General features: G+C 39.1%; 2 protein-coding genes and 1 long non-coding RNA gene across 3 annotated transcripts; all 3 read right to left on the bottom strand.

Moving 5' to 3' along the window:
- On the bottom strand, positions 1–1,484 carry timm10b (translocase of inner mitochondrial membrane 10 homolog B (yeast)). The gene is made up of 3 exons (XM_022209292.2): positions 1,151–1,484; positions 974–1,069; positions 1–378 (listed from the first exon to the last, which is right to left on the bottom strand). The coding sequence occupies exons 1-3, from the start codon at positions 1,175–1,177 to the stop codon at positions 136–138; spliced, it is 366 nt and encodes a 121-aa protein (XP_022064984.2). The 5' UTR covers positions 1,178–1,484; the 3' UTR covers positions 1–135.
- Positions 1,485–3,783: 2,299 nt separating this feature from the next.
- Positions 3,784–8,854, bottom strand: LOC127530594 (uncharacterized). Its single transcript, XR_007937238.1, has 6 exons — positions 8,152–8,854; positions 7,317–7,424; positions 7,139–7,175; positions 6,825–6,949; positions 6,400–6,458; positions 3,784–5,593 (listed from the first exon to the last, which is right to left on the bottom strand). It is a non-coding gene; the product is annotated as an uncharacterized LOC127530594 (long non-coding RNA).
- Positions 8,855–9,444: 590 nt separating this feature from the next.
- Positions 9,445–15,440, bottom strand: si:ch1073-15f19.2 (T-cell surface protein tactile). The gene is made up of 7 exons (XM_022209317.2): positions 14,680–15,440; positions 14,092–14,442; positions 13,465–13,574; positions 13,164–13,320; positions 10,982–11,413; positions 10,215–10,314; positions 9,445–10,015 (listed from the first exon to the last, which is right to left on the bottom strand). Exons 1-7 carry the CDS (start codon positions 14,759–14,761, stop codon positions 9,862–9,864), a joined length of 1,386 nt encoding a protein of 461 aa, XP_022065009.2. The 5' UTR covers positions 14,762–15,440; the 3' UTR covers positions 9,445–9,861.
- Between the last annotated feature and the right edge of the window lie 4,524 nt (positions 15,441–19,964).

The raw sequence follows: 19,964 nt of genomic DNA, 5'->3' as shown, positions 1-19,964 counted from the left end.
TGGCAGCAGATAATTTCACATCTGTGGCTGTTGTTGATTTAGATACAGCAGCATCCAGCTCAGCTGGAATATCTAATCCTACAGGCTTTAAAACTGAGCCATGAACCTCTGGTCCAACATCAGTCACTGAAGGACTTAAAAGTGGAGGTATTTCTGGGGTGGAGATGAGGTAATTGGGGTTTGAAATGCTGGCGAAGCCTCTGTGGTTGCAGTCTCAACAGCTGCGGATGCTGCTGCTGCCTTGGCATTTTCCGCAGCTTTGCTTTCCATCTCCTCCATCCGCCGCTGCACCATCCGGGGCATCAGCTGCACGTAGGTGCTCATCAGCCGGTGGTTAGAACGAATCAGCTTCCCTGCACAGCTGTCCACACAGCGCTCCTGGAAGGACAACAGCAGTCTGAGTTAGTGAGTGAATAACTATAGTAGACAGTGATCATTCACTATATGACCATTAGTATGTAGACTTACTGTTCACATGTGATATAGGCATGTCTTCTACAGTTTGGGAATTTGGCTGCAATCGCTAAAAATGTTACACCAATGATATACATTGACATACTGACATGCTTCCTCCTTAATGGCAGTAGATTGGTAAAGGCATGTCAATGAGACAATACCTCCATTGCACAAATCAAGGACACAGGCCTGGACAGACCCTGACCTCAACCACATCCATCACCTTCATTAGGACATACCGTCCTATTTCAGTGCCAAACCTTACTAACACCCTTGTGTCTGAGTAGGAGCAATCCCCTGTATCCAGGTTCTAAGCAGAAGAAAAGTTTAGCTGAACTGCATATCCTTGTCAAAGGGTTTGTTTAGCCGTAGTCATCTAATTATATTCTAATGTAACTAATCATACAAAAAGTGATCTGACGCGCAGCAGTGCAAAACAACAACAATCAGAGTTGCAGGTCTGCGTATAATGCATCTTCACATATAGTAATTCAGATTTTCACTCTTTTTTTTTTACCTCGTCCATCGTGAGGTTTCTGTAGTTGAAGTTGCTGCTGCATCGCTGAAAGCAGATTTCAGTCATGCGGTTGTACACCAGAAGAAAATCCCGCAGCTGCAAGAGACACATTTAAATTCAGCATCCAGCTATGTTCAGTAGTAAATATGTCCACCTGTAGGTGCAAATACAACTCACATTTCTCAGCTGTTGGTCAGGATCCATCGCGATTCCGTCAGCTGGTTAGCTAATATGCTAACACGAGTGCTAGTCAGCTACAGAATTGAGTAAATTATGCTCCTTATAATTTTTGGCCGTCCAAGAGAAAGGAAGGAACTATTCCCCAAAATATCATCTGCATGTGGACATCGACGTCTCAAAACCGAAATGAACTGATTCGGGTGATGGATTAGAATAGCATGACATTCACATGTAGGCCGCCATGTTTGTATCGAAGATCGTCTCTGCTGGTGAAGAGCGCTCACTCGGTGACGTACGCAGAAACAGTTCCGGGTTGGACAAGTAGAAGTTTTGTTGTTTAGTATACGGTTTTACAGTTGCACTCAATTATTGTCACACACTGTTAGGATTTATGAATTATATAGAGAAATAACTATGTATGACTGGTTCTGAAAAACGTATAGACTCATAGACTGTCCCCCAAGTCAAATGGACTGTTCATTTCAGAAGAACAGAGATCGTATTAAGCTTTTTTTTTAATGCAGTTTGTATTTTGTAGCTTATGTTTAGCTAGCATCCCACAGTACCTCTTGTTTGATGTGAAAACATGTTTAAGTTAAATTGGTAGCTACTGGGGATATGGTGGTAAAATATGGACTCTGCGCAATTTTATTTATTTTTATTAACAGGGCAGCCTGTTGTTGTAACATTTACCTTAAATGCTGAAGAGCTTGCTATCCTTCCTGGAACCTGAACAGGTAATTCACCAATGTTTCGTTTCCAACTGTATTTAAACAAACACATTTGCAAATTTAAGACCGTTTTTTAAAGTATTTTTAAAAGTACATTTTGAGTAACAGTTATATTTTTTTTCTCATAAATTGGTGTCTGAACACTGGGGCTCTTAATGTGTAGGAGGAGGAGTCTTTTGTTCAGACAATTTATGTGCATAAATATTTCATATGACCAGATATGAGAATGATTATTTGTCATTCAAAGGTAAAAAATGCTTTTGTGTCAAACTGTTTTTAAAAATGAAAGAAATCTTTCCACAACCAGCCATTACCACAATCCTCAAACAGACTGCATATTCATTTTTTTAAAATTTCCTCAAGGTAATGTTGGCAACTTTAGGGGCAGCAGATTAGAATGCACCGCTGTCTTGCTATTCAATCTTAAATTGCAGTGTCTTCCGTTTTGTGTCTGGGTTTGCAGCTTGTTATTCCCCCTCTCACCGACCGAATTTCTTGTTATTCTCAATTGTACAAAAATTGCTCCTGAAAAATAAATCATTAAGTAACACCTGTTGCTTAGGGCCACAAGGGCAACTGCAGGCCACCATAAACTATCTTTACACTTGCACCAGTGTTGCAAACAAATACAACACAATACAAATCACTAGCTTGGCTGAAAGGACATAGAAAGTAGCTACATTCATTTGCCACAGCTGGCCTTGTGTGAAATTTGCAACCATAAAATCTGCACCATGGAAGATGATTTCTACTGGGATCTGTGTTCCCTGAATTCTTGCAGACAATCACCCAATACCAGTGAACAAATGCAGCCTTATTCACGGGTTGACAAGCAAAGATTGCTGATAGTCTTTAAAAATAAGTCTTAGAAGAAAAAGAAATTCAGCCAAAATTCAGTTTCATTGGACCATTCTTATGCATTGCATAACCATTTAATGAAAACCATAGATACAAAAAAAAGTCATCTGAATTTATCAAGTTAAATGATATCCTCCTTTGTCAACCAGCCTTTATTGTCACACTGCGACAGAAACATAAAACCTAGCAGGAGCCCTTGATGGTCTAACTCACTGCATTAAAATATTCTCCCTGAGCCACATCGAAGCTCGTGGGAGGAAACCAAGAGCATTTGTACACATTAAGCTGTCACTGTCAATTTAACGATCATACCTCAGTGTTATCTTGACATATGCCTTTGTTTTTGTAAAGAGAGGGGGGGAAAAAAAGCTGAAAATTATTTTCCTTTTACCTGTCATCATGCCACCATCTGCCATTTCAAGAACCCTTAAAAGCTTTAGTTCTGTTTTAGCTGGATAAAAAAAAAAAAAAAAAAACGACTGCTGTATTGTCATCCACAACAACAACAAGGAAACTGTCACAATCCCTGCTCTTGTTCTTGCCCTTCCTCCTTTTCCCTCTTTCCTTCTCTTTCATTCCTCATCTGTTTTGAACTGTCTCTTTGCCTCCCTCTGCCTGTCTCTCTCTCTCTGTCCACTCCTTGCTTCACCTGCCTGCACTCTTCTCCCAGCTAATTACTGCGATGAGTGTCAGCTGCAGTAATCAGCTCACTCTACTCACCTGCTCACGACTTCGCCTCCTCTTATTTAAACTCAGTTCTTGCAGTCACTCCTCACCGGATCATGGTGCTTGTCATTTGCCTGTTTTCCTCTGGACGCTGATCTCCACAGCGCCTCTGTTTTGGGTTACCTCAGTACATTTCCTTTGGACTCAGTTTTCCCCCTCCCTGGATTCTGCACTTGGACTCTGTTAGGTTTGTTAATTCAGTTAGTTTTGGTAGACTTCCATTTTGGTACTCACAGTGTTTGTTTGAAGAGTTTTGAGTAGTTGGGTTTAGTTTTGTGTCCCCCCCCCCCCCCCCCCCCCCCCCCCCCCCCCCCCCCCCCCCAGTTCAGTTCTCCATTGGTGTATTAATTAAGTTACTTCGTTAAATAAAAGCCTTTTCCTTTATTCACCTGTCTGCCAATTTCTCTGTGTCTGCGCCTGAGTTCTCCAGCCCTCCGAAACAGAAATATCTTGTGCAATCCAAGTTGGACACAGAATCTAAAATCCACTGCAGGGGCTGATAGACACTATAAGAATTTCTAGCAATTAAAGGCAGGTGTTTTGTTTTTATGATCAGAATTCAGTTAATATTATACAAATTACAAAGACTGGGAATACAGTATATTTAGAATTTATAAAATGCGACAGTTACTATAGTGGCTTATCATTTCTAAGGGTGTCATTTTGTGGCTTCCCATATATTGAGAGTAGTTACATCCAAAATGCCTCTTACCAAAAATTAATCCATGGAGGGAAAGTAGGCCACGGTCAGCTATTGAAAAGCTGTCACTGAACAGTTGGTGTGCTGCAGGCCTTTGACTGCAGTTCACTTCAGAGCTCCGCTCCCTCAGCAGAAAGCAGTACAGTAAATTATCCGCCCAGAACGAGGATTACTGAGAGGGAAATAATCATTTAAGCAGATGGTGCTTAAGTGCAACAGATTATAAAGGTAATGACCATTATGATCACTTTCATGTGGCATGAACAATAAACAATCGTGTGCCCACAGGGGGAACAAAATTCCACCACTTACAGCCTTCCCCTTTTCACTTTCTTGCTTTAATTTTTATCTTCATATCAATCCTACCTTCAGTTTTAACATGACTGAGAACAAATTCATGTATGTGCTGGGACAGGCAAAACGACTCATGATTTAGCCATCGCCTACACTATGGAAAACAAGTGTAAGATAATTTTTTTCACACTTTTTTTCATACGACATCCGTTAATGTGTGATTATGAGGCATCAAAACGATGAGTTTTTTTCTGTCCTGTGATGATTTGAGATTTTCCTCATGTTTTGTAACAGTTTGAAAATTTCCACGTGGCCCTTGACCTCTAAATGTCACACACACAGACTTTCCTTTTCTTTTTATATATTCTGCACTTATAGCATCCTCTGCAGAGAGAGGTACACTTCGTTTTTTTTCCCTAGGTTGCCCAATGTGGAGAGTTCAAGAGGTAGTTCATCTGCATCAAACAGGATATTGCTCAACTTTGCAAAGCTCTTTGAATAATCAAGATGACATAGTTTTCATTCTTGGAGATACAGTAATAGATAGTGGGTTTCCTGAGCATTTCAGGTGCTCTGGTGTTCAGCTCAGAACAGTTTGAAACAAAACAGTCTTAATATGATATCTTACTAGTCATGTTGGAAACTATCACGGCTAAAGCTGCTAATGAAATGATCTGTGCTGCTCTCAGTAATTTCCCCCTCTGAAAGCTGTATACATCCATTTCCATGGCTACCATCTTGCTTGACTATTCTTTCCTTACTCTCTTGATCACCTTTCCACTCTCTGCTTCTCCGATCCTCACACCTTCGCATGCCATCCCAGCCCACATTCTCCCTCTCCACGTTTATGCTCCTTTCTCTTTCCATTTCCTCGGCCTCTTGGGCTATCTGCTGGCTGTTCAGGTAAATGCTGCTGTGTGAAACCATTGTGCTGGTGTCCCTCGAAGGAAGAAGAGCATCCACATCTGCGTCCACCTCCAAGAAGGAATTCATAGGAGGTGTGAGGTGCTCTGGCAGCTGGTCTTGAAGATTGTTTCGTCCTTGCGTCTGGCCTTGCTGATGGCGGTGCTTCTTGCGTTTCTTGGCGATCTTCAGATCCAACGAAGCATAATTCAGGTCAGGCTCTCGGGGCTGGTTTCAGACAAAATGAGTTGGTAAAATCGTAATAACAAAAATGCAGAAACTCTATGCATCAGTTTATATTTTCGAAAAGCCTCTTGTGCATATTCTCATGTGATTGAGTTCGACTAGTTTATTTTTAGAACATTTTCTGCTAAATTATGTTCAGAGTTTCATTGACCACAATGTGTCTCTGGTGTCAGCTGCCTTCCGTTTTGAAAGCAGTCCCTTCAGCATGGGTTGAGCTGATCTGCAAGTGTGTTTTTAATCAAATATTTGCCATTTTATATTCAGTTGAGTGTGAACAGAATGAGGAAAATCTGTAGAATTCCAGCATTAACCACATCAATTCAATAATTTTAGAATATGATTATTTGTAAACGAAAGACAAAAGCCATTTTTGTTTACCTTCAAGTGTCCATTGTGATTATTCATTATGTGTAAATTTATGCATCCTCTATTGAAGATACAATGCTTTAGAAAGGGGAAATAATTTTATTCCCCTGTAATGTGAAATTTAGCGAAAAAACACGTGTAAACTAGGTACATCCAGTAAAAAAACTTTGATTTGAGCTTGCGCCACACACATACGCAGAAGCATAACGCTTTTCACTGTGGCAGTCGGCGCTGGCAGTCTGTACGCATGCTTTCTGCTATTTCATAGTTAACATCAATGGTGCAAAATGCAGTAAAAGAACATAACTAATTAGAAAAATGTGCAAATTATGCAATCAGAAGAAATGTTATATTTAGAATTTTGTACATCCAGAGAAACAAAGTAGCAGAGAAATTGTAACGCGCTGATGAACAGCATTTACCTTTTTAGAGTCTCTTACTCGTTGCATGGTCATCATCTCATAGCAACCCTCTGCAGAACCTGAAGTCAAACACTTTATCAATTTAAAGGCACACATGATAAAACACAAAGAAGTTTACAAAAAAATGGAAATCTGACAGAATTACGTAAATAGTGGATTTATCTAAATCATCTTAAGTACAACCCGCTTGAAATTGATTCACAACCTTTCATGTTGATACAAATTTCTTGGTCGTAACTAGCATTTACAAGAATATACTGTATACAAATATAATACAGAAGGAAAAAAAGGCACTTGCGTAGGCAAAGCATGCATTGCATAGACAGAATATTTCTTTATGCCAGTGTGAGTCATACAACGTTATTGTAAAAACATGTTCTGATTTCCCCTTATGTTTTTGAAAAGGTGACAGAATGCAGGCTCACCTCTGCTGTCTGCGCTGATGTTGCCATAGATTGGATTTTCCTGTTGCTCATGCTCATCGTGGGGATTTTCCTGCTGCTCGTCATGATTGAGGTAATGAAAATATTGCCCTTCACTTTGTGTTAGGCTTCAGCAGGACAGGAAAGAACAATGCCACAGTTTGTATATGTATGTAAAATTCATACATTTTAATTTGCGCATAGGAAGAAAAATGAAAACAGTTATTTACCTAATATTACTGACTATAATGTATGTAGTGGACTAAATACTTGGCTGAGATGCTGAATATTAGAAAATACATTAAAAAAACACATACGTTTCTCCTTCAGGATTGTCTGGGTAGCAGGAATCATCTGTTTTTGTGAGAACAAAATATTCCACAATTTAAACAATGCCCTGTTGTCCTTGTAAAAGCTGAGAGAAGATTGGAATGAACAATGACTGTTTGAAAAAAAAAAAAGCCAAACAATATGACAAAAAAAATGTAACTATACCTCTGCACAAGGTGGCTCTTCGTCTGACGCAAAGGATGATATTGAGACACAAAGAGACCAACAGGGCCAAAGACAACACCGCCAGAGCTATCACATACAGGAGACACACTAAAGAAAGAGCAAGAAATTTCTTTTAACACCTTGGGAATTAAAAAATAAAGAGTTGTCTAAGTTAGTGTGTAGAATTTGAGATTTAGATTTGTATTGCTGATGAAACATTTCAAATATTCATCATCATTTTTGCGCTTTTGACAAACATGCCATTAAATTCTTATAGCCCTGATTTTTAAGATGAGAAATAGAATGCAAAAAATTACGTACTCTAAAATTGCTGATGTTTAGTACAGCTACCAGTTTGTGTCATGTGGTACTGCGTTCTGCGTGTAGAACATCTCATTTTGGTTTTTCAAGAAATAATCTGCCTCATCTCAACAAAACTGACAAATTTCACAGGAAATTGTTTCTGCTAAGACATTTGTTCATTTTTTTGAAAATTCTTAATCACTTCGGTCTAAGCAAAAGAATAAATAATTGGTTTAAAAGTGTCATATGAGACACTAACCGACGAAAAAGAGAAAGCAATATACAATGACATATGTAAAAGTTAGAATTGTTAACTGTCTTTTGTTTGCGGTAAACCTCCAGTTTGTACGTGCACCTTTTGTTCTGCCATTTTTGTGACATGTGCTTTAGAAACCGTCTGGCTGTTTGTAGTTTTGTGGTAAAAGCAGCATTTTGTGAAATTGTACTTGGGTAAACACATGTACAACTTCTAAATATTAGATAGACATTTGAAGTATCATTTTAGAAGTTTTAGCAGTCGTTGTGATCCTACCTTGAGCGCTCATATTCCAGCCGTCTTGAACAGAGCAGGTTGTCTGTCTGACACGATTGCTCTCAGGCTACAGATCATCACTGGGTTTAATCAGTGAGGTGTGCTACACTGTAGTCTATTTTTACCCTGCCTTTGTTACATCTCTGTTATCACAGCGCTTTGAAAACTGGCTGCTCTTCAGTTACAAACAGGAAGCAATATAACCTCATTCTGAAACAGGCACTTGCACTGCTGTTGTGGGGTACAATATGATTTCAGGCGGATCACTGTATTATTATACATCACAAGTGTTTAGATATGTCAGGAAATTCAGTGTTAGTTCCAAATGTGCAGATTTAAACATGTGCGCACAGCAACAAGGAAACAAAAGACGAGACATTTCAACATAAAAAGGCAGAACATTTTCACTTAATTTTATTTTCTAGCTAAGAAAACCTCTCCTAGTCCTTACTGATCCTAATTCTGAACTTCACCGACTGTGTTTTAATCCTAACTCTAAAACTTGTCGCCACAACGTGCCACACATCTAGATCTGAATTGAAAACAGTACAGTAGAGCTTTATACATTATACTGCCTGTATTCATGGGGCTTCAGAGTGTATATCAAGAATTTATACCAGGCATACACACAGACCATTGTGGTTTTGCTAGTGTGGTTGGAAAATCAGAAGAAAAACTCCAGGTTTCTCAGTAGAGCTAAATGTGTGCGTGCATTTAGAGTGTATGTGAATAAATACATTAGTGAGTAACCAAAATTAAGAGCAGAGCCCACCTAATTTGGCCTCTTGCAAAATTTTTAAATCAATATTGAAGACATTTTCAACTACATCCAGGATAATTTTATTTTTTTTTTAAATCATTTAATTCTTAAAATATGAAAAGCTGTGATATTTATCTATGCAAAACTCCTTTCCTATATGGGTTTGGTCATACCCAGTTTTTTTTTTTTTTAGCCATTTAGCCCATGTGGTTTGTGGTTTTAGTCCTCCTCACTAAATGTCACTTTGTGGTAAATGTGGACAGTGGTGGTCCGACACTTGATGCAATAGAGAATTGCATAAGAGGAAGTCGGCAGAAGCTGCGGATATTTAAAGGACACAGAAGCTAAATAAACCTTACTGTACTTACAACAGTTTACTTGTTTAATTGCCACATATGATCAAAGAGTGGGAATGTCAAATTCAAATGACTGCATTTAGAAGCCTAGTGAATATGTAACACTGCAAGACTGTCACAAGAGGAAAAAGTAAATGACACAAGGATCTGTTATGTAGCAGTTCAGTCAGTTCATAGTCAGATTTAACAAGTTTTTATTGAAATTGTTAGAAACATACTGAATAATACATTTAGTTCAAAAAATTCATAAAATATATCATTTCTGTCAGTGCATGCAAATGATAAAAACATGGTTCTTTATAACACTGACTCCACCCACAATTTCCTGTCACAGGGTTGTAATTGCAGTTTACAACTGAAAGTAAAACATTTTGTGACTTTTCATAAAACCAAGACAAGATACTCTGGTGTTTAAAGAAACTGCATTACATCTTAAAAATGCATCAGACAAGATTTACATGCATAGCTGATGATGGAATACACTGTCAGATGTTACTTTCATACATACAGAAACATGGGTACCAGGAGTTGCATGTATTCCATTGCTGTCAGGATAACATTTGGCACACAATTTTGACCAAAAGACTCCTTTTGTCATGTCATAACAAACATTTGTTGCATATCTTTCGATTCTACGACCGAGTTACACCTCGAAGTTGGGAAAAACTGTGTCGAATCCTCACTTTGTCTTGCAGCTGTATACTTGACTGGAGGTGGAGGAGGTTTGAACGGAGGAGGTAGATCCATTCTACAGAGGGAGAGCAAGAGCTGAGTTATTGACCGGTGGAACAGCTAGACAGTTAAACTGTACCCAGGAGGTAGAAATTATAGGTTATGTGCATCTGTCCAAAAATATGAGACATCATTACGATTTGTCCAGTCCATGACCTCTAATAAGGTCAAGCAGGTGTAGAGGATGGTTGAATGGCATATAGTAAGAATTTTACCTCTTCTTTATTATTTGTCTCCTGTAGAGAAAGCCAGCCACGGCAGTCAATACCATCATCGGAACAATGATTAACGGCAACAGATGACTCCGTACGGCATCTAAGAAACAGATTGCAGTAAAGGGAAATGTGTTTTTTTGTAGGACACAAACAGTCAACAACAGACACTAACATATTGATCGTCTTGCTCCGGTGAAGCCGAACAGACTCCACTAAATATTGCTAATAAATGGAACGCTACAGTATGAAACCTTTTGCCTTGTGGCAGAAAAGTGTGTCTTGCATTCCTCCCCCTCAGTTGGTTGTGCACCAGCCCTTGAAGTAGACACTGTGTGTACTGAGTTTTCTACCTCGAAAAGGCATCTAGCCTGAGGCTGAGAAAACTGGAATCTGCAAAGGTTCCACATGTGATGAAGATGCAGATGGTGAAGGCGAAGAAACTGCAGATAATATTCACCCATAGCTTGTCAGGTTTTTGCCTTTTAAACATTTAGCACCGCTGTTAGGTAGTTATTTCCTGCTTTCAAACAGTTTTTATTGTTTACTTTTCAGCCCTGTGGCCTTGCGTTGATAGCCACGAACAAAGCTACCCACACTGTTGACAGTCCCTAGGGCAAACGATATGCCCCAGTCTAATAACATCAGTAACATGCCAGTTCAGAGACAAACTGATAATACATCATGCTGTTCTTACAGAAAAGATATTGAAACTGTTCCATTGTATTTGCTGGAGTGGCATTCATGGATAAAAGGAAGCAAAGTATTACCTTTTTCCTTGGTGAATATAACTGTAGTTTCTGCATTTAGAGTTGGAGCTGCATCGGGATTTTCAGAATTTTGTGAAATGTTTCCTAAGGTGCTGGTCTCTTCTAGCCTTGTCGAGAAAATGTCCGCAGGGTGGATTGTGGACTCATTCCTCGTCTCATAGCTGACCGTTTCTGTTGTCTCTTTAAACACTGTGCTGCCATAGCTTGATCTTGTGGAGTGTGTGGCAGGGGAGGATGTAACATCGATATGTGTTGATTGTGTAGAAGACGTTATATTCTCTATAGCTGTGACTGTAACATCGCTGGTGTTTGGATTAACAGTATCCATATTCATGGTCCAATTTGCATGGGCTGAGAGCTCAGTAGTCACTGACGCGTTGAGGCTGCTGTCTGCTGATTCAGTCAAACCCTGTGGTGATGCTGTCACAAGATCTGAAAGGCGCAAAACAAGGAGCAATAAACATGCTGTCAGCAACAGTATACTGTACTATTTTGATGTATCAAACAACTTTTCCTGGAGCTCAAGAGCAGTCATTCTCTTGACAAGACTGACAAACTCTATCCATCACATGAGATTCTGTACATGTTTATGGCATTTCCTGGTTGATGACCTAGTTTGGCGTGTTTGGAAATAATTGCTTTCTTGCCAGGAGTTAAAGTTAGTGCCACTCATAAATGTCCAGTAAAAATATAGTTGGAGCCAGAAACCTATTAGCATAGCTTAGCATAAGGACCAGGTATGGAAAGGTAACAAAATATGTCCTACTTAACATTTTGCTTGTTCAGTCCCATCACAAACATTTTTTAATGGTAAGTTGTCTTTTTACAGGGAGTTATGCGCTGAAGCCATTTTTTGCTGGAAACAATAATTTCCTATAGTCTTTGCTGGTTGCCTGGCAACTGCTCCTAGTAACAAATGGTCCGCCACGTAACCTCTCCGTAAAACAGCTGCTGTTTTTTTTTTCTTAGTTTCACTTTTTGTATGTATTTCCCAAAATATCAAACTATGCCTTTAATGAACCTCTCTTTGGAGCAGAATATAGAGCAGGGATTATAAATAATGTAACACAAACTGTAAAATACCCTGTGCCCAGTGATACAGCATTAAAACATGGACGAGTTGGCATTTATGAGAACATGCATAATCAATATAAGTAAAATCCATTCGTGAAGCCATGGGTACCGATTTATGAGGCAAAGGTGTGGGCGAGAATTGCAAGTTTAATGTGATGTTGTCTATGTGTTCCTACAATATAAGAGTAGCTTATGTGTTGCATGCCAGCTTTTTGCCATTCTGCCAGCACATACATGTGGACATCTTCAAAAAGACATAACGTAGAGATTGCAATTATGCTCAATTTAGCTAATTTACAATATTAAATGTCATGAAATGCTGCCAGGCAGTGTGATCTTTTACTACACTGTACCCGTTTCAAGTAGCTCATCTCAATATTTTTTCAAAACCTTCATTTGTTGTACTACTCCAATCTGTCCAACAGATTGTGCTCTCACCCCATGTCATGATTCAGAGTTTGCATTGAGACTCTGCTGTGTTTTGTTCTTGTGGTTTGAAAGTAGACAGACGGGAAGAGCAGGAAGTAACTTCTGACGCCTGTGTGGCTTTTAGTTAGTTTTTTTTTTTGCTTTTGCTACATTGTCGAATTCTCATGAGATATGTGTATGCAGCATGAGAAAGTAGACAAGTTAATTTCCTACCTGAGCACATCCAGCTCGCAGCACAATACCGAGCTTTATAACCAGTGATGGCAGATGACATGCAGTTTGCCTGTTTTACAGTGTAAAACTGTGAATGCTGTTTAGCTGAATATTCATTCTGGTCCCATGGGGTGACTGATTTAAAATAATTGTGAGTTGTCATTGTTTTCTTTTTTTAAAGTTTAGTAGTTCCCAATTTATTTGCAGTTACTAGCATGCTCTCATAACATGGCTTTCAGCTCCAAAATCCTTTGAATCTCTCTCCTTCCTTTGAGCTAATTAAAAATTAAAATTGAGTGAGCTAGAGTATAATAAAAGTTCAAGTATCAGCTTTCTGGTCCAGTGCAGTTTATTAAGTCATTCAGTCTCTTGGGCCCTCTGCTAGATTGTTAATCCAGCCCTGAGGAGATGATGAAATTGAGTACGACACAAAAAGGCAGACAGTAGCAAAGAAATAGAGGCTCACCTGTCCTTAAGCTTGTGGTTGCTGTTAGCACTGTGATGGTAAACTCTTTTTGCAGACTATTGTTTCCTGTGTTGAGAGTGAATGTGTAAACCCCTGCAAGAGCATCAGTCACCCACCACAGCGCAAGAGATTCATTCTCTGACACCAGCTCGTTGTTCTGGGGAAAAACAAGATTATGTAGCACATAAATATCGTTCATACTGAAAAGATGTTTTTGTGGTGTAGGTTTTGATGTCAGACTTAATCGAATCTTCTTGGTGTTCATTGAATGAAGTGACTGTGGATCTGTTTTGTCCTTTACCTTGGTCCACCTGTACTGTGCATGAGGGTATAATCTGCAGCGAATTGTCACATTTTCTCCATTATGGACCTCAATAATGCCATCCGCGTCACACGTAATTTTAATGTCATCTGTAGAAAAGAGGTGAGATTATTTGAATTCTTACCAAAACAAGAAAGCTGTGAATTAAATGCAACAAACGGCATACCAGGTAAGGCTCAGCCAACTACTATAAGCGCTGTAGTTCTGGTGGTAATACACATGAACACCACATTCTGTGTAATGTCTTCTGCCTCTGTTATGATCATGACATCCCTTCAGTTCATTTAGAGCTGAAGAGAACTGTGTATTGTTCCTGCATCATGAGACAGCTACATAACTGATGAGGAAAAAATAGGCCAAACAGAGAATTGAAAAGAAGTGTCTTGTGGCAAACAAAGCTCCTAGATGTCTTGCAATTATTACGTGCATTTGCTCTGAAATAAATAACTGCTTAGATTGGCAGAGGAGCAGTACCCTGATGCAATCAGGAGTAACATTAAATATATACAATGGGCAATAAGAGAGAAACATGCGGTATATATTTCTATGCAAAATATTCAACAGTGTGTAGACTGCAGAAGCTGGTAGACATGTACATCCTCTTACCTTTGACTATTAGCTCTGTTTCATCCCTTAAGGTTCCAAAAGGAAAAGTTGTAATTTCACAAACATAGATGCCACTGTCCCATTTCTTCACTTCAGAAAGGTTTAGATAGGAGCCTGTCAACTTGTTTGCATCATTGTGCTGAAGCAGGATGGTGACATTAGACTTGAAATAATGGTATCCATGACCTGAGCTGTACAAGGCCAGCTTTGTGCTTTCATATGTCTTCTTACTCCATTCAATACTCACAATCTTGAGATCAGTGGGGTTTTTTACAATACAAGGTAAGGTAATGTTCTGGCCCACAACACCTTCCACCGTTTCAGAACGGTACAACTCGACATCCCGGAGCCCTGTCAGGCAATTCAGATAGCATTAGAAGCAAGAAAAGTGAGGACACAAAATCACTTACACTTTGAAGTTGATAATACAGACTGCAGTCCGCTGGGATGCAGGCAGATAGAATCACAGCATTATACTGAGGCAGCTTGTCACACCAGAAGCCAATACACAGTTCAAACCCACAGTGAATATCCTGTCTTTGCTGGTATTTTATATGAGCTACAGCATATTTGGATGTCCAAGATTACCTTGAATAATATAGGCAAGAAGCAGGAGTGAGAAGGCCATTCCCAGTGCATTTCCAGCCATGTTTGAGTCCCCCAAACTCATTAGATCAATCAGGCTGAATCTATTGAGGGATTCAGCAGAGACAGAAACGGCACACTGTCAACTGAGGTTAAAGAGTCGGGCAGAGACTGTGAGACAGTGAACAGGATGACCTATCTTTACAGGAAGCCACACACAGAGACGGAATGAGTCATGTGTAGCACTGAAGCTTTGTGGTAAAAACCTCCGGTGCAGAGCAGTTATTTGCAAAGGATGTAGATTTTGCAGTCCTTATCATTTATTCTTTTTGTCACGTCTAACTAACAAAATGCAGAGCAATGATTCATTTGATTCCAGATTATGTCAGTAATGATCGAAATCATCCAGGAAGAATGATACCAAGGGAACACCCAAACAGAACCGGAAGATTAATTTATGCTCTTCTAAATCGACTTCTTTCTCGCTAATTAATTTGAAACATGCACAAGTGTAATGGTAATCCCTCTTGTTGAAATACAATGTCTTTTTGTCCCATCTATTCACTCAAATTTCCTGCATCTGTGGCTCCATAGCAATGCCGCTTCACTTCCTCATTTGAAACCGTCCTATTTAGTATTTCCCCTTTAGGGCCACATGAACATAAACATCACAACAGACACTCCATAACTTTACCCACAGACTTTGTAAAGAGGAGTTTTGAAACTCAGTCTGGGCCTGTTGGTCACCATCTTGGCAGCACCTGACTTTGCCTAACTCCTGACTGAAAAATAAGCAGAGAAATGGGAGCATGACTGAAGCTGAGGTGGTCTGTGGACTGTCCTGTGAGTGCACCCACATGTCAGTCAAGCATCCACGTTCCTAATTATGCATAATTTTAAGCCTTAATACAGTTTATAAAGGTGAGGTATATAAAAATTCCCCCCCATACAGCTGTCATAAATGGGGAAATTGGCTATAGAGTGAAATTATTTTTGTGAGGCTGTGAACATGTTTATTTCTGCTTTAAAGTTGTTGGAAATTTCAAAAATGGGGATCGATGTGTATTGACTTGCTTTCAGAGCCAGCCTCTAGTGGCCATTGACGGAACTGCAGCTTTTGGCATGTGCTTTTATTAATGGGAGGGCAGTCTCAAATACACAAAGAAAACTAGGTTATTAAAGGCCAAACACACAAGAAAACATACATACTTGTCGAAATGTTGTGTTGACAATGTGCATGTATATACAGTACAGGTTCGATGCAGGCTCAGTAGACAACTAAGAATACTTATTTTCCCTTCATTTGGTTTATCTTCACTGTAAATCATCATAGCATTCTGCAGTTGTGTGTGTATGTATATTTGTGTGTGTGTATATATATATATATATATATATATATGTGTGTGTGTGTGTGTGTGTGTGTGTGTGTGTGTGTGTGTGTATAAAAAACAAATGTTATAACTGAAAATCAGATCAGTTGATTGCTTAATATTACTTGCCTTTGTTTTGTCTTCTGTGCTTGTCAGCACTTAATGTCTTAGAGCAGAATTTAACTATAAAGCTTGTCACACTTTCCACTGACAGCGAGAGATAAAAGAAAACATCAGAGATAATTGGAAATCTTGGTAAATGTGATTTTATTACTCCAATAAATACTTTTTACCCTAATATGTTTACCATATTCATTAGATGCAAGCAATATTATTCCTTGCATAACATTAGTTCTATGCAACAACATTGAATTTCAAATGCATGAATTAATTCTTCAAAGAAAATTGAATCATTTGTCTGCAGCTTTGAGAGCAATAGCTTCAAATAACTATGTCCAATTAGCACAGATCATAAGAATAAAGTGGGAAATTTTGTTTAAATCTTCTAACCACAGGCTTTGTGCATATCTACATAATTGTAAGCTCAGGCTAAGGAGAATCTGATAACTCAGCAAATGTTTTTTACTAGGATTTACCATAAAAAAAAAAAAATGTTGATATTCATGTTTGATGAATGGGTAGCAGTGCTTTTCAAAGGTAAATGTAACACTTTTCAGCATCTAATTTAGCTAATCAGAGAAAAAGGCATTTTAATTATTGCTATCGCAGAATGCTGATATCCAAACAGCTTGCCCACCTTTCATTCTCTTTATCTCTTCTTCACATATTATGAGCTCTACCCTTCATTCATTATAAATACTCTCTGTGGACCCAGCACTGCATTTAAGATGATTGATAATTTAAGTCATATTCTGTGCCTGACCTTTATAACATATATTAGGGCTTAGTAGAGTCACTGCCGCCCTATAGGAGATTTTTCAGTATTCTGCCGGTGTTTTATCAACGTGTAAGAGGACCTTGCCGTATTGCTCCTTTTGATAAGGGCGGCATCCCTTCCCTGGGGAGTCTTGAAAGTCTCAAGAACTGAAAGACACAACATCACTGTGATTACTTCGTTCTGTGATCCAAGAAAAATGTTGAGAACAAAATGAAAAGCATCCAAACAATTAGCATTGTAGTAGCTTCAAACCATTTTCCAATGTTCCTGAGAGAAACAGTTGAATAGGAATTGCTCTCACATTCACACAGTTAAACAATAATGAAGAAAAACACTGGTCCTGGTAGGTGGGCCTATTTCCGACTTTTTTTTTGATGTGCTGATAAGGAAAGAAAGTGCTGTAACCTGCTGGTGCACCCTGCTGTCCCCCTGCACACACTGAGGTCACGCCAGCTCTGAAAGTCCCCGGGGCTCCTGGATACCCTGGTGACCTGCAGCAAATTGCACTTTTTGCAGCATATTGCACCAGAACGCTAATTGTCAACTCTGTGTGTAGATGTTTGTGTGTCTGTGTTGAGGTATATGTTTGTGTATCTGCTGACCTCAGGGCTGTGTGTGAGGCCAGCGTAAACACACATTCACACGTTCTGTGCTGCTCATTTAGACACATTCACTGCTCAGTTTTTGCTGCGAGCACAGTGTTGTCTCTGTGAACAATGTGATTTTTTAGAGGCAATGTATTATTAAAATGTGGGCATGTTTTACAGATTTACTACAAACCAGCAGGGCCTTGAGAAGCTGTTTAATTGTGCTGCTTTTTCATCTTAAATTAATTTCTCATTCTAAACTTGAGGTGAAAAAGAAATGGCGTGCTCTCTATCTGTTTTTAGCCATCAGATCAGAGTATTGATTATAGTAGAGAAGTGATCTGAATATGAAACTGTAGTAAAGATCTCATGTTGAAGGAATTCGTTGGGCCTCATTAGAAGATGAGCAACTTATGTTGTATGTTCATGCTGAAAGGCTGAGAGAGTGCGGTGGTTATGGTATCGTACTGCCATAGCATTATAGAATCTTATGTACATTTTTCATAACATTACTGAGCAGTGTCAGATGTTGAGGTCTTGAGGTGGGTAACTTGAAACCATTTACAGCAGCAAACATGCTTCCTGCCCAGACTGTGGCCTCATACGTTTTGTATGTTTTCACATGCAAGGTTGAGAGCTCCACATTTGAAAACCTTCGCCGTGCAGAATTCAATCCCAATTCACACTTCAACCTCATGCGCTGCTTCCCCACTAAGCAATCCTACTGAGCTGTGAGCTGATTCTTTTTTGGATTGTACAATTGTAACCACCAAGACTGAAACAAGCGGCCTCCTAGAGGGTGCAATTGGAAAACCAGACGTCCCAATTAAATTGTGACAGTGCTGGTTTTAAAAAGTGAGTTCTCGTGTTCTGACAGAGATTCTGTGTCCCCACAATTACTTATTTAGAAAGCTCTGCTATTTATATATCACACATGTAAAACGATCTTTAATTATGAATGGAGAATATCGTAATTATGAAATTGGAGCCTACAGCCAGTCTAGCAGCTCTGTGTGGTTGTGCTTGAGCTAAATGCTTATGCCATCCTGCTGACAGTGACAACCACACAAATGTTTAGACAAATGAAATACAAAAAACGGAAAATTGATCCAAATGTCAGAGCTGTTTGGCTACATCCTGTGGTGATCGTGAATCTCAGTGCAAAAGGCTGCTGCAGTTGAAAAACCCTGCTTTTTCTTTTAACTAGTCATGCTACTCAGAGTTTCAAGAAGCTCAAAGTGACCAAACAACATTTCCTAGGAACTATGACTAACCACTTCACAGTCAATACCTGTTGAGTGGCTGGATCAAGAGACAGAAAGATCAGCACCTCACTCTTAACCGGTGCTGAATTCTGGCTGAAAATAAAATGCTGTATTAAGACTCAAAGTTTGGGAATCCTTTATTTCTGCCGTTATTTTGGGAGAAGTCAGTGACTCACCCAAAAAATTTCCAATGATTGTTTTCACCCCGTTCACCGTTCCTTGATTGTTGCTTTTATGTGTGCCTCAGATTTTCCTCATTTACCCCCAATGTTTGGGGAAAAAAGTTCAATGGTTCTTTTGAAGAATAAATGGAAGGAGACATATAATAAGTGAAGCAATAACGGAGCAACCTCAAACTCTGAACAACATTAAAGTTTCTGAAAGTATGACATTTTGGAAACTATCAGAGAGTGGGAGCGCGAGTGAGTGAGGGAGAGACAAATTGAGTGTGCCATTGTGCTGGATGAAAATGAGTTTTATAACTTGTCAGGATTGTACACAATGGGCCACAGAATGAATGGTTTGCAATGCTGAATAGTGTATGGGGGTGTAAGGTGGGATAGCAAAAGCAGAAATGAAACAATTTATGCATTACTCATTCACTCACCCACCTTAGAAAAAAATGACACAATGAGAAGCGCCAGCAGTAAAATGCTACTCTAACAGCTGAACTAATCATACGTATTGAGAGAATATTCAAATTCTTTTACTCATGGTTTCACTTTTTTTTTTTTTTTTGACTACCTAGCCTTATGAGATAGTCAGCCTAAAAATATTGAACCTAAGGCATCCCTTTATGTCATTCTGGTAAACAAAAGAAATTTTAGATAATAATTTTGCTGGTTGCAACATTTGTTCAAAACACTGAGAGAGAAGCTCTGTTTTTGTGAATCGGCAAACGGAATGTTCAGTGTAGTCAACTGTGCATAAGACGTGAACTTTTGATATTTTCATGGTTTCAGGCAGGAATTGTGCAAGACATTTAAGGCAAGGAGGATGGGGAAATGCATTATTATACATTATCATATGTTATCAGTAGGTTTGTTGGAGAATGTTAACGCATTTGGCCAATCGTCAGGTCTTGTGACCCTTCAGAACAAACAACTATATAAACAGGCACTGTTAGACCTTTAATTCATTTAAAAACAGAAAAAGGAAATAAATCTGA

This window comes from Acanthochromis polyacanthus, chromosome 17 (assembly GCF_021347895.1).
Source record: "Acanthochromis polyacanthus isolate Apoly-LR-REF ecotype Palm Island chromosome 17, KAUST_Apoly_ChrSc, whole genome shotgun sequence".
Lineage (NCBI taxonomy): Eukaryota > Metazoa > Chordata > Actinopteri > Pomacentridae > Acanthochromis > Acanthochromis polyacanthus.
The sequence above is the reverse complement of the archived record's forward strand: the minus strand, read 5'-3'. Positions and strand labels throughout refer to the sequence as shown.

Coding starts and splice junctions, on each gene's coding strand:
- timm10b (XM_022209292.2), bottom strand. CDS start 1,177: ATGGATCCTGACCAACAGCTGAGAAAT. Junction 1,070..1,150: donor CTGACCAACAGCTGAGAAAT/GTGAGTTGTATT, acceptor TGTCTCTTGCAG/CTGCGGGATTTTCTTCTGGT. Junction 379..973: donor GAAACCTCACGATGGACGAG/GTAAAAAAAAAA, acceptor TTGTCCTTCCAG/GAGCGCTGTGTGGACAGCTG.
- si:ch1073-15f19.2 (XM_022209317.2), bottom strand. CDS start 14,761: ATGAGTTTGGGGGACTCAAACATGGCTGGAAATGCACTGGGAATGGCC. Junction 13,575..14,091: donor AACAGAGCTAATAGTCAAAG/GTAAGAGGATGT, acceptor TCTTTTCTACAG/ATGACATTAAAATTACGTGT. Junction 13,321..13,464: donor CACAGTACAGGTGGACCAAG/GTAAAGGACAAA, acceptor GTTTTTCCCCAG/AACAACGAGCTGGTGTCAGA.